The 12,703-nt window shown below is 35.8% G+C and overlaps 4 protein-coding genes across 6 annotated transcripts in view; 2 read left to right on the forward strand and 2 right to left on the reverse strand.

Annotated features, from left to right (window-relative positions):
- Positions 1-1,100, reverse strand: part of LOC118733566 (epimerase family protein SDR39U1) — a 29,093-nt gene extending 27,993 nt beyond the window's left edge. The window contains exons 1-3 of one of the 2 annotated variants that reach the window (XM_036463006.1): positions 910-1,100; positions 378-833; positions 80-313 (exon numbers count right to left, since the gene is read on the reverse strand). In XM_036463006.1, coding sequence (XP_036318899.1) covers positions 80-313; positions 378-743 — 600 coding nt within the window. In that variant the 5' untranslated portion in view covers positions 744-833; positions 910-1,100. The remainder of the gene's footprint in view (positions 1-79; positions 314-377; positions 834-909) is intronic. The other variant, XM_036463005.1, reaches the window with a different exon arrangement.
- The window catches only part of LOC118733561 (NCK-interacting protein with SH3 domain), an 81,147-nt gene that overhangs the window by 21,212 nt on the left and 47,232 nt on the right, over positions 1-12,703 (forward strand). The gene's annotated exons all lie outside the window — the stretch shown is intronic.
- LOC118733567 (mediator of RNA polymerase II transcription subunit 10) lies at positions 1,594-2,377 on the forward strand. Its single transcript, XM_036463008.1, has 3 exons — positions 1,594-1,812; positions 1,876-1,901; positions 1,972-2,377. The coding sequence occupies exons 1-3, from the start codon at positions 1,717-1,719 to the stop codon at positions 2,246-2,248; spliced, it is 399 nt and encodes a 132-aa protein (XP_036318901.1). The 5' UTR covers positions 1,594-1,716; the 3' UTR covers positions 2,249-2,377.
- LOC118733562 (glutamate--cysteine ligase) lies at positions 3,810-8,768 on the reverse strand. The gene is made up of 5 exons (XM_036463002.1): positions 8,103-8,768; positions 7,258-8,009; positions 6,924-7,121; positions 6,672-6,853; positions 3,810-4,809 (listed from the first exon to the last, which is right to left on the reverse strand). Exons 1-5 carry the CDS (start codon positions 8,725-8,727, stop codon positions 4,626-4,628), a joined length of 1,941 nt encoding a protein of 646 aa, XP_036318895.1. The 5' UTR covers positions 8,728-8,768; the 3' UTR covers positions 3,810-4,625.

Raw genomic sequence — 12,703 nt, forward strand, 5'->3', positions numbered from 1 at the left:
CAAATATAATACATTTAGTCAGTAAATTAAGATTATAGACACATGCAGTATATTTTTCAATAGATTTAAATGTACTCACTTTTGAAAATTCACCATTTGTTACTATTTCCGGCGCGACTCCATTTAATACTCCTTCGATTTTATCATTTTCAATCGCATGGACTACCAACTGGCATAAATCGTCAAGATGTATCCATGGTAAAATTTGTTTTCCACTTCCTATTGGACCACCAAGCCCCAATTGAAAAGGAAGCCATATGTTCTCTATCATACCGCCTGTACGACCGATAACTACTCCAGTACGTATTTTGATCTGCAAAAATCATTTTGCTCTTAATGTTAATAACATGAGATGTTCTACTTTTAGTTTTACTTACATTTCTACAATGTGTTACATCCGGAGGCAGGGTTGCAGCTTTCTCCCATTCCAAGCACAATTTTGACATATAGTCAAACCCTTGTACCGAATCATTCTCATTATATACGTGCTTATCATCTGGCTTATAGTGGCTTACGCCCGATACATTCACAAAAGCTTTAACTTGAGGTGCTGCTCCTATAGCTTTTACTAATGCTACACTAGTATTAACACGCGAGGTCCATACATTTTGTTTGAAGCCATCTGTCCACCGACGACTAGGATCTAATACATTTTGCCCTGCTAAATTTACTACAGCGGTGACATTATTGGGTATGCCGCTTCGCTCCAGTTCCAGCCAAGTGATACGCTTTAACCCAGGCATGCGGGATATCACGGTGACATCGTAGCCATTTTTAGTCAAACATTTGCTCAGTCCATTGCCAATGAATCCCGTACCACCACCTAAAGGATACTGATATCTTTAGTTACAAAACCTTCAACCAATTATTATTCTATATACAAATGTATGTATGTACATATCTACAAACCGATTAATGCGTGCCGCGACATAATCCACGTAATTTTTGATAAAATGGATTTACGTAAAAACCCAATGCAGCCCTTGGTATGAAATTTTCAGTGCAGGACAACCCGAGCAAAACAAAGTAAAAAACTGCATTGAGTGCATTTGGCTGTCAAACAGGGCTGCCAACTATTTTTACCTATGAGGTGCCATATCGAGGATAAAAAAGTGCCAAATAGAAAAATAAAAATGCCAAAAAGATGCCATCATTTTTAATCCTTGCCATTTAGCAATAAATTAAGAACAAAGAACGTAAATCTATAAGAAGAGACAACACGTTATAATTGTTGCGAGTGTGAACATCAGGAGCGTGCCTTATCTTTTCATCCAGTCTAAAAACTTATTTGGGCAAAAGAGAAGGCACGATTCTGATGTTCACACTCGCTACAATTATAACGTGTTGCCCATTCTTATAGATTTACGTTCTTTTATAAGAACCACATTTCTAAAACAAAAGTGCAATGCCAATCTTTAGAAATTAGAGAATTTTAGTTGAGAAAAAAAGTACACACAAAGGATTTCACGAAAATGTATAGAAATATTATTAGAGTGTTCTATATGAGTACTAGTATCGATACTTTTCTAAAGTTCTATATCTAATTGGATCTGCAGCAATTTTGCCAAATATGGCAGCAATGGTGCAAACTGTCAATTGTTTCGACTTTTGTTTTACTCGCAAATTCGTAAAATCTACCCAAAGTTTGTGTGCAGCGATCTGTAAATTTTCGTTTTTAATTGTTTAAAACAGCTAAAACTTTGTTAATATTGCGAAATGTCTGCCCCATTGGAAAATTTAGAGACGCAGTTGGAGATGTTTATTGAGAATGTGCGACAAATTCGGATTATAGTCAGTGATTTTCAGCCGCAGGTTTGTAGCAAACACACACCTGTGTTAGTTTGTAATTTATTTTTTATTTTTATTGCTCCATAGGGTCAAAATGTATTAAATCAAAAAATGTAAGTATCACGTACTGGTTGAGCTCAATAAGTATTTACATATGCTATAATTCACTCCCTATTTTCGCAGTCAAGGCTTGGTGACTGGTCTTCAGGAGATCGACAAACTTAAAAACCAAGTGCAGGATGTATTTGTGCCATTCGAAGTGTTCGATTACATTGATCAAGACAAAAACCCGCAGCTATATACAAAAGATTGTGTTGAGAAAGCCTTGGCTAAGAACGAAGAAGTCAAGGGAAAAATTGATGCATACCGCAAATTTAAAGCGAATATGCTACTAGAACTGTTCAAAACCTTTCCAAATGAAATGAACATGTACCGCGCTTACCGCCCGGACTCAATTTAGAATTAAGCCGAGATGAAGTTTCGCTTTGTGCGGCTCAATAATGATAATGTTACTATTGTGCAAATGGAGAAAGTATACATACATATAGCGTTTTTTAATAAATATAACTAATTGAAAGCTGTCATAAAATGTTTTAAGAAATTATAGGCATTTGTAATCATGATAAAAACATAACATCATCATCATCATGTTTGTAATTACTTACTGTTTGACTTATTGCGTAACATTCCCAACTGCCGTAAGGTCAATATACTTAAAATATAATTTTACTTCTGTCCTCTTTCCAAACTTAATCAGGACTGAATCCATCGTAGACCGATTTTTCGTGAAATCACTGCATACGAATAGCTTCGAACGTGGCATACGTACATATGTATATGCACTTTGAATGCATATGTTCGTAGCAACTACGATGGATTCAGCGATAGCCCAGAATACTTTCTAAAATCCATTTATTCTACATAATCCGGGGAAGAATTTTCAACACTTGTTTTAGGGAGATCGTGAGTTTCTGAAATCCAATTCAATTTCTTCACCTCCGGCATTGACGCGTGTATCTATGTACACTGTCGGAAAAAAGTATTGACACAGCGAATTTCGCACAATGTATGCACCAATTTCTACTATAATATTTTACCGCTAGTTTTTGATAAAAATATGGTTCATTCTACAACAAAAAACATAAAAATATAATTTTTAAACTTTGTACAAAACTCGCGAAATTCATTTCATTTCATTTATTTTTTTGCGAAAAAACATTAGTAAAAAAAGATCTACGATCTTTTATAGTACAACAAGTAACAGGAAGTGTCAGAAAAATAAAATAAATAGTAATTCTTAAAACAAAAATTTATAATAAACATAAGAATAACAATAATTAATCAATTAATTTTCATACAAGTTTTCAACTTTTTATTCAGATTTTTTCGAATTTTCTTGAGTATGCAGTTTTGTAGTCTATAAAATTCTAGTATAAAAAAAGCAAGTTCGGAGTTAGTCAAAAATTGGATTGATTTTTGAGAATTTTGTTTGTTGAAGGTGTTTTGCATTTTTTCCATATAAAATAGAAAAAAAAAAATGCCAAAAATCAACGGTAATTCGTAGCTACTTAGAACTTCTACTTTAGTACAATAAAATTGATTGGGCTACAAATTTGCATACTGAAAAAAGTTATAAAAAATCTGATTAAATCTGATAAGAAAAGATCTGATACTTCGCCAGTTTTGCGCAAAGTTTAGAAATTATACTTTTATCTTTTTTGTTGTAGAATGAACCATATTTATATAAAAAATTGGCGGAAAAATATTACAATAAAAATTGTTGCATATATTGTAAAAAAGCAGCTGTGCCAAAACTTTTTGCCGGCAGTGTATGTATGTACTTGGAAGCTGGTAAAATTTCGCAGGTATCGAATTTCCTCTACAAAATCAGGTGTTCCATACCTTTTTCTCTGTCCTTTTAAAGTCGAAGCGTTGAATTTTATAATTTCTGCAAATAGATTACTTACCGAAATAAAGACTTTCAGAAATTAAAAATTTTAGTACCAAAAAATAAGCGCCTGTTTTTTGCGTGGTTTGTGATAAGGTTTAATAAGTAAAGTACTCTTGATTTTATTTCTGATTTTGTATTAAAAGTAGTTCATAAACGGTCTTGTTTTTTCTTTCAAAGAACTAAAGCACACTGTGATTTCAAAACACTTTCAAATATTTTTGAATTTCCGTTATCTATTGGTTCGAATTACTTCGATTGGCTCATAAGGTAGTTATAATTAATCAAACAGGTAAATCTTAAATGCATTTATAAGTAGGCAATTAAATAGCTTATAATATAGATCTAGTAAATATATTAAATAAACGTTTTAATATTTTGGTCTTGTGAAGCCCCATTTTTAATAGTTTTCAGTGCTCATGCATACATAGAATACTTCACAACTATTTGTAGTTTTTGTTTCACAACGTATCTCAATGAAGGGAGACACATTAAACATTAAATTCATCCTATGTCCCCACAAAATATTTAAGAATAATAATCAACAATCTCAAAACAGTAAATTTTATTCACGGCCACGCAGACCTATGGGTGTATATAATTTTGTTTAAGACAATATCGATTTAAATTACGCTTTTTTCCAGTCAGCTGTGTATTAATTAATTTTCCATTAAACTTTATCAACTAGTCACATTTTTTCTTTTCCCTCATATTTGTTTTTGAATAACAAAAAAAAAAAAAATCAATTTGCAGCTTCGACGATGGGTATAAAAGATCGCCATCATCGTAAACCTATAGCATCACATTTTTTACTTCTACGTATTACACATACAATTTACTGCTCATCACAACATTGCCCATTCGTAGTTTGCGCCAGCGCATTGGGTGGTCATTTGTTCTCGCAGCAACCGTTCAATTCTAACTGTTTCTGGAGCGCAGGTGGCAGCGTATCTTTCGTCTTGGAATGATTGCCTTTACCAAGTAGCGTGGGCTCGATTACTTTGCCTTCTTGAATGTTCTGGATACGCTTAAGCAAATCATAGTTTATGCGATCACTCACGACAGAGTCTTTCCTGTGAAGTGAAAAAATTAATTTACAAATAGTAAAATTCATATAACAATAAGCAATACAGTGAGAGAGTACTATTTAATTAATAGTGTACATTTCACCCAGGAAGATCAACTATAGACAAAATTTTCGCCGTCATACAATGAATGGAAAATTAGGATCTCTACCTATTATTTGTAGATTTTAAACAAGAATTCGATAGTGTAACCAAATGAGAAATACCGGGTACGCTGATGAGTTTTAAGGTCCCTGGCAAACTAATAATATCTCGTTATTATGAGAATAAAAAACACTTTCTGCAAAGTATATATAAAAAGAAAGACATCAGAGAAGTTCATAAGGAGATAAAAAAGGAGACGTGTTATCAGGGACAATTTTAATCGGACGCTTTGTCGTGCTATAAATGAACAGGCTTTGTCGTGCTATAAATGAACAGTGCAACAACTCTAAGGGCCGGTTACTCAATGTCTGGTTAACACTAACTACAGGTTAAACATCGTTATCGACGTTACCGACGCCATGTTGTATGCATGGAGTCGAAGACGTCGATAACGATGTTTGACCGCAGATTAGTGTTAACCAGACAGTGAGTAACCGGCCCTAAGAGGCTCAGGCTGAACACGACGGCCTAGATTTTCGCCTATGCTGATGACATCGCTCTAGCACCTACATATATTTAATCACAATGCGATGCAACCCATAGGCGTATTTGACTCTACAAACTGGCCAAAAGTCCCAGTATGCGGCCACCAATAAGGATGACAAGAGAAGCATTATTCAATATTAATCGACAATACGAACGTAAAGAAAAGAGAAACTCGAGTTTCTTGAAATTAGTTTAGTGGAAATTATAAAGTGTCCCAAAGAGCGAATTTCCTTACTTCGTGATAGCTTTAAACCATTTAAACATCAGTACTAAATGAAGTGGGTATCGTCAAGTTAGAAGGAGGAAGGTTTTGATAATGCACTTCTCCCGCTCGAGCAGCTATCAGAGGAAGCAAGAAAAAAGCACTTCCGGCAATATAGACATATTTTTGAAAGCAAATTTTCAAGTAGGGATTGCAACGAAGATGTGATGAATCGTTTACTTCCTAACCTCTGATATATTTATAAGCTTGAGCAAAAATATTTTTAAAAATAACACAGGCTAACAAAAATTGAAACAAATTTTGGTGCGGCAAATGCTAAAACTGTTTTTGATGGACTTTTTGGTGCTGATTAAGAATCCGTAAGTATAAAGTATCCATCACCTCCACATTTTCGCGGTTTTATGCAATATTTGAGAAACTCTAGCAAAGAAAGGAAACGTGATAGAACCTTCCACTTAGGCTTAAATTGAGTCTTAAACTTTCGACTGCAATCCCAAAAAATAGCATCCCTGCACCTTGAGCCTAAGGTCACTTGTAGTAATTTGTTGAACAATAAAAAAATACTGAAAAAGTGTGCTATTGGAAAAAACCATTTTGGCAAAACAAGTTTTTGCTGTTCAATAAATGACTATAAGTGACTTTAAGGTCAAAGTGCAGGGATACTATTTTTAGGGATTGCCGTCTAAAGTTCAAGCCATAATATAATCCTAAACGGAAGGTGATATCACCTCTTTGCAAGAGCTTCTAAAATCTTTCAAAAACGCGGTTTTTTGACACTTTGACCTCGTTTTTCTCTAAATCTGAAGCTGATGGAAACTTTGCACTTATGGATTCGTAATCAGCTCAGAAAAGTCTATCAAAAACAGCTATAACATTTGCCGCACCAAAATTGTCCCCTATTTTAGTAGGCCTGTATTATTTTTCGAAAATTTTTGTATGAAGCCATTCAGCACAGAAATATACCTAAAAGAAATTAAATCTGAATTCATGTACTCACTTATAATCGGGATGATTTAACACTTTTTCTCGTATCCAAGTCGCTGTAGTGACCAGTTCACCAGAAGCACGCTTCTCTATAAATCGCAAATACTGCTCAATAGTGCAATGAGTGTCTGTGTCAACTTCCATGGACTGCAAATAACTGCGAATAAGTGGAACTAGGCCAGGGAATGAATCAGCCTGGAGAAAGTTGTCAGGAAGTTTTATTTATTAGTTTCTGTTTATTTAAGAAGATATTTTTTCAGTTTACCTTTCCGTTGAAAATTTCACCCACTGTTAGCAATTCATATTCCTCATGATTAATTTCGCCATTCTCTTTAGTGCCATTGTGTACACCGTTAACGCCATTGCTGTTTATATAGCAATTCTTTCGCGAAGTTTTGCGGAACCAGAATTTTTCCTTGCGGCAAGCATCACGTTTCTGAGCAGTTTGCATGTTTTCATCAACCTGCAACAATCAACATTTACATACATATGTACATATGTTAGCTATCTATGAAATTTATATTTGTTTTCTATGTTCACTACAATTAAATATGTATGTAGAATTCTAAATTTCCTGTTCATTGTTTAAACTCGCTTACCTTACTAATGGGTATTAGGAAATTCAATTGATACGACAGTATGACTCGTGTCAGCAGCACTACAAAGCATACAATGGCAGCATTCTCGAAGTCACTGATCTGTGCCTCGCATGGCCGGAACTCCACGCGCCAGCCAATCGACGAATTTGGTGGTGGTGGCTTGAAGCGCATTGTTTGCCAGTTGGTAGATTGGATGTTCTCAAAGTGGTCTGTGTCTTCCTCGTCGTTTTGATCGACTTTCTCGCTGAACAGTGAGACTGTATCGCGTATGAACAGATGTGCCACATGCTGTGCCAGCAACGGATCGATGCCGCCATCGCGTAACCGTTTATAATCTGCTTCGTCATAAGTAAGTGGCACATCGTTGTATTTAGCGCCTTCTGGTGAGAGATATGAATCAATCGAGTCGTACCTGGATTTGGCGATACGAAATTTGTTTTGACGCAATGGTCGCAGACCACGCTCCTCCTCTGTGCGACAATCTACCGAGGAGCTGATCACATTCCAACGACAGTCCGACTCTGTTAGGTAGCCACGATATATAGGCGATGCTGCAGTAAGTGCCAACATGATGGGACACAGTGGCGCAAGTTGATCGTATAGTTTGCGTGCCTCATTTATGTTACAGGCTTGGAATGTAAGTTGCAGGCAACAACAGCCCATACCGAAACCCATGGCGTCGAGTAAAACGACATCTGGTTCATCTTTTGGTGCACCCTCAACGGGAAGCTTTGTATTTACATCTTTATAAACTGAAAATGAAATAGATATAATTGAATTACTTGTTTCAATTTACGATATTTCCTCATATGATTCAATAATCGCGAATTATGATTGCCTCATACCTTTTAATTTGATGGCGACTTTTTCGCCACGTCTCTTACGTATATTACGTGTTAGCGTCTTGAAGCGTGGATGACCCGGATATATGGCTTCATCTGGGAAATATAATGATTTAGCCGAGCTATTCGGATCGTTCGGATTTGGATAGTAAATAGGATGGGTGAATTCAGGTGCGCCCAGCCGTGGGAAATTCGTTATAGACATAACACACTCATCTTTATCTAGCAATTCTGTGACCTCTGTGCGCCGATAGCGCATATTTGCCTCAACCAAATTGAAGTGTGCCATTAGACCACCGAAAGGTTTGCCTGGTGTACCCTCAATCATGTAAGCACCATATTCTGGACGCCATAATGATTTGACACCATTAGGATCGGCCAGCTCTTTTTCGTTGAGTTTATTTAGAAGTTTCTGAGCTTTGAGTGAGACGCGTGCCACTTGATTAGCATCGTCGAACTTCACAATTATATATTCGACCTCATCACCCCATTTGAGTATGTCACCAGTGCGATCTTTCAGCCTGTGATAGAGATTTATGAATTGAGTAATACCATGCTCGCGCACATGACTGGCTAATTTTTTGGTTTCCTCCCAGGAGAGTGGACTGCCTTCGCTTAGTAGACCCATTTTGTGATGTGAATAAACTGCAAGAAATTGTTTGGGAATGTTAATTAATAGAATGAATTAATTGATCTTTAAGAAAAGTGCAATATGTTTATAAGCAGTTACAAACGATGGAGATATAGATGCATACATTTGTGTATTTAAAAGAAAATCACGCCAGCATGTGATCGTTTACGGAAATTTACAGAGATATAGAAAAAGTAAACATGATATCTTTTACAAAAAGCTGCTCCAAAGCATTTATGGGCACATATGTATATATGTATTAATATGTTAGTTTGCAATGCAATGATTAAAAAATCAGCGAAAAAATTAGAAACAAGTTTCCGTTCGGACATAAATGCATATGTATGTATATGTATGTATGTACATACGTAAGTCCATATTTAACTGCAGTAGCGGACAGAAAAACGGTACACTTACATACCTGTAGTGACTTTAAATCAGCGATGGGCAGAGAGAGCTTTTACTCTGGACGCGCCTATACAAAATGTATAGAAGGCTTAAAAGAGCTTTGCCCGCGGGCAAGGCGGTGCCCATCACCGCTTTAAATCAATGTAGCACATACATACATACATTTACATATGTATGTATTAATAGATCAAATTGTTTTATAAGAGCAAGAATTTATTATGGTTCCTGTAATGTAAAAAACAATAAATTTACTGAAGCTGATAAAGCCACAACTTTGATTCAGCAGTTTAAAAAATTAATGAACAAATAAGTTACGGCCTTGGCGTTTTCGACTTCCGCCGTGGACATTGAAAGAGGATTCATTCATTAATGGTATGGTTCATCTTCCTAAATCTAGTACTCCTTGCTCGGATTTTTAAATTGTCTGGCTGGCAGTATATATTTATATACGGAGATGTAAAAAAATTATCATACATACAAGCTATGCTGCAATTACAGGAAATCGCTTTCCCGTATCTGATGGTTTGCTGTTTCCTTTTTACCTCCCTTATATTAGCTCGGGATGTAACTATGTAATATTGATGCGCCTAAAAGATGCAGCGATTTCTATTCTCAACCTGATGACAGTATGAATGGAAATTATAATAGCGAGGTTTTAAACTATAATTTTATTGTTCTGTCTTCACAGCGGAAGCTTTAGCAATTCTTAATGCCGTTAAGTATAGTTGCGTTCGATAACAAAATTAGCCAACACCAGCCAACAATCAAAATCAAGAGAGTAAGCCAAAATTCTCTCCCAAAGAGATGAAAAAGCAAAAAAGTAAACGAACAGGAAATTAGCCATTACTTGCAAAAACCGGAAGAAGAAGACACACCAGCTGACTTTGTTTATGTTTTATTTGTAAACAAACTGAAATTCATGTTGCCTCCATAGAAGAAAAAAGGAAAGTGAACGTTCAATGTTCGCCAGGAACATTTCTAGAAGTAAAAACTAGTTGGCGCTATCATAAAGTCACATAGCAGGCAGCCAAAAAGCATATAAATACCAAAACTCGGAAAATGCAATTTTGTTTGTTTACAAAAATTGCAACCATATGTTTTGTGATCATATGTTTTCGTGTTGGATAATTTTTGCTGACTAAAATTTTGCCAGTACAAAATGAACGCTTCTCTTGCATCAAAATGAACGCTTGCTCTCTCAAATTTTGTGTGTTGGATAATTTTTTGTCGTTATCGAACGCCATCCAGTAAAAATTTGGAAAAACTATTACAAATTTTTGACTTGTCGAACGCACCTTATATCACATGCACTAACAGTTTGTCTTGCATTCAAGCTAGTTATTAAAAATTACAGCAACTCTAATAATGTTATTTGTGGCATAAGGAACTTCCTCATATCTTCTCCGAATAAACTTAAAATGATGTGGGTGCTGGGCATTTCAGGAATTAGGCGAAATTTGTTGACGGATTGATTGGCTAAAGAAGTATGCAACTCCCCTACAATTTTTTTCATCTCTATTCAGTAAGAACGATATATTTCGACATGTTTCTCAGCTGAGGCACACAAAACTAGCTGTAGATTAGGTCAATTATAATCATCATTACTCTATGATCAACCCCTACCGTAGTAAACTTTACAGTCCGTTGTTTGTTCCTGCTATTTAATTACATCACTCCGTACATTCGTCTTCGCATTGGTCATACCATAATAACAAACTTTCATTTATTAAATGGTGGTCGCCAAAGCCGGTGCCCCCTTTGTGAATCTGAAATCAACATCTTACATTTACTAGTCTTTTGCCCTGCGCTTGAAAATATAACTTGGATCCAATGCAACTACTAATGAATTCTACATATGATAGCATCTCTAAAATTTCCGACTTTAAAAGACTCTGATATACTTCGTCGTATCTAACTTGCCCTCATTCACCAGTCAGCCGAAAGCCTCTGCTACTAGCGCTGTGTCCACAACCACAACAACAACAACAAAGTTCCGGATAACCTAAAAAGGCCAATGAGCATCAGCGGTGAAGATTAGCGGTCAAATGTAGTCGACATCACGCCGCGAACCTGATACCTTCAATTGATAATTCGAGTGTAATTCTGCTGAAGATTTGCGGACCTTTGTGCGTTGGTGAAAACAAATACCGCAGACGATAGAACGACGGGCTGCCAGAGCTTTCCAACAACACATACATACATAGTGCAGCGGATCTGGATCTGCTAACTCCGTTTTGTCGTACTAATGAACGCAAACACTCTAGGCCTGAAAGTATTCAACGCGAAGTACGCTGGTGGTAGCAGGGGGAGAGGAAGGCCTTGTCTGCGCTAGTAATATGGGATTGAGAAGGACTTGGCTCCACTTAGAATTTTCAATTGACGTCAATTGGCACAGAAAAGAAACGACTGGCGTGATATGCTTAACTTGGCCAAAAAGAGAAAAATATATTTGACAGCACTTGATGTTCTATCATTTACTGGTCAGAGAACAACTGACGGCAAACTTTATTTTCCAATGAAATATTTTTTATCTTTCTATATTTTAATGTTATTTTTTTACCGCTACTGTAAGTGAGCACACTGTATCGTTTGTTTACACACATATGTGTGTATGTATGTACAGTATGCACCATTGTATTAGTGCTGGAAATACAATTGTAAAATTTTCAACGAAATAAAGCTAAACAACCATAAGTAATTGATTTAATTGCAGAAAAATACACGCAAACCGCAATGCTTGCAATGCGATTGTGGCGGAGTTGAAGGCTATTGCGATTATAAAAACGCTCATTAGATATGTCTATGACCGACACCAAAACCGTTGTAAAGTCAATGCGAATTATAGTTGCTGCAGCATGAAACGTGTGAGCAAAAACGGTTGTATGGCACATGTACATACGTATGTACATATGTATGTTTTTATACATTGTTTGCTTAAAAAGATAAGTTCCAGCAATAGAAAAACTTGAAGAGTTCGAAAAATAAATACTTGTCGATATCAATTACATTTTAACAGGAAATACCTAAGTGTAATGAAATTTCTGCTTACGTTTATAAATTTTCGCTTTAGCATACTATTTTATCTTATTTTCTATTTATATTATTTATGTATGCGCCATTCCAACATTAACATTAGTTAGGGTCGGTTTAAGGCAAAACAAAAAAAGTGTAACAATCCACTCCAACCCTAACTTGGATCGTTGCCTTTGCTGGCATTGTAAAACCATAATATTTTTCGCCTTACTCGCGCCCTAAAACAGTGATCAAGTGATAAAAATCAAGTTTTTTTTTCATAACAATTTTTTATTCAACAATTTTTATTGAGCTCGAGGCAGTTTTTTAATGAAAATTTATTGTGGAAAAGAAACAATAATGTGAAAAAATGGTAGAAGTGATAGCTATTTCGGAAATCACCACATTTCCTCATCAGACTTCTTTCAGTAGGCTTCGAACCGACGATCCCACTGACTCAGCCAGTTGCCTATGCACCGTGCTAAGTACGCCTTGTAAATTATCGTTTGCTTTTTTCCACTATTTTCATTTTTGTTATGCCAACACAATCAAG

The sequence above is a fragment of the Rhagoletis pomonella genome, unplaced genomic scaffold (genome assembly GCF_013731165.1).
Source record: "Rhagoletis pomonella isolate Grant_MI unplaced genomic scaffold, Rhpom_1.0 Rhpom_scaffold_00002, whole genome shotgun sequence".
Taxonomy (NCBI): Eukaryota; Metazoa; Arthropoda; class Insecta; order Diptera; family Tephritidae; genus Rhagoletis; species Rhagoletis pomonella.

Coding starts and splice junctions, on each gene's coding strand:
- LOC118733567 (XM_036463008.1), top strand. CDS start 1,717: ATGTCTGCCCCATTGGAAAATTTAGAGACGCAGTTGGAGATGTTTATT. Junction 1,813..1,875: donor TCAGTGATTTTCAGCCGCAG/GTTTGTAGCAAA, acceptor ATTGCTCCATAG/GGTCAAAATGTATTAAATCA. Junction 1,902..1,971: donor AATGTATTAAATCAAAAAAT/GTAAGTATCACG, acceptor CTATTTTCGCAG/TCAAGGCTTGGTGACTGGTC.
- LOC118733562 (XM_036463002.1), bottom strand. CDS start 8,727: ATGGGTCTACTAAGCGAAGGCAGTCCACTCTCCTGGGAGGAAACCAAA. Junction 8,010..8,102: donor AGTCGCCATCAAATTAAAAG/GTATGAGGCAAT, acceptor TTTCATTTTCAG/TTTATAAAGATGTAAATACA. Junction 4,810..6,671: donor TTAAATCATCCCGATTATAA/GTGAGTACATGA, acceptor TTCACTTCACAG/GAAAGACTCTGTCGTGAGTG.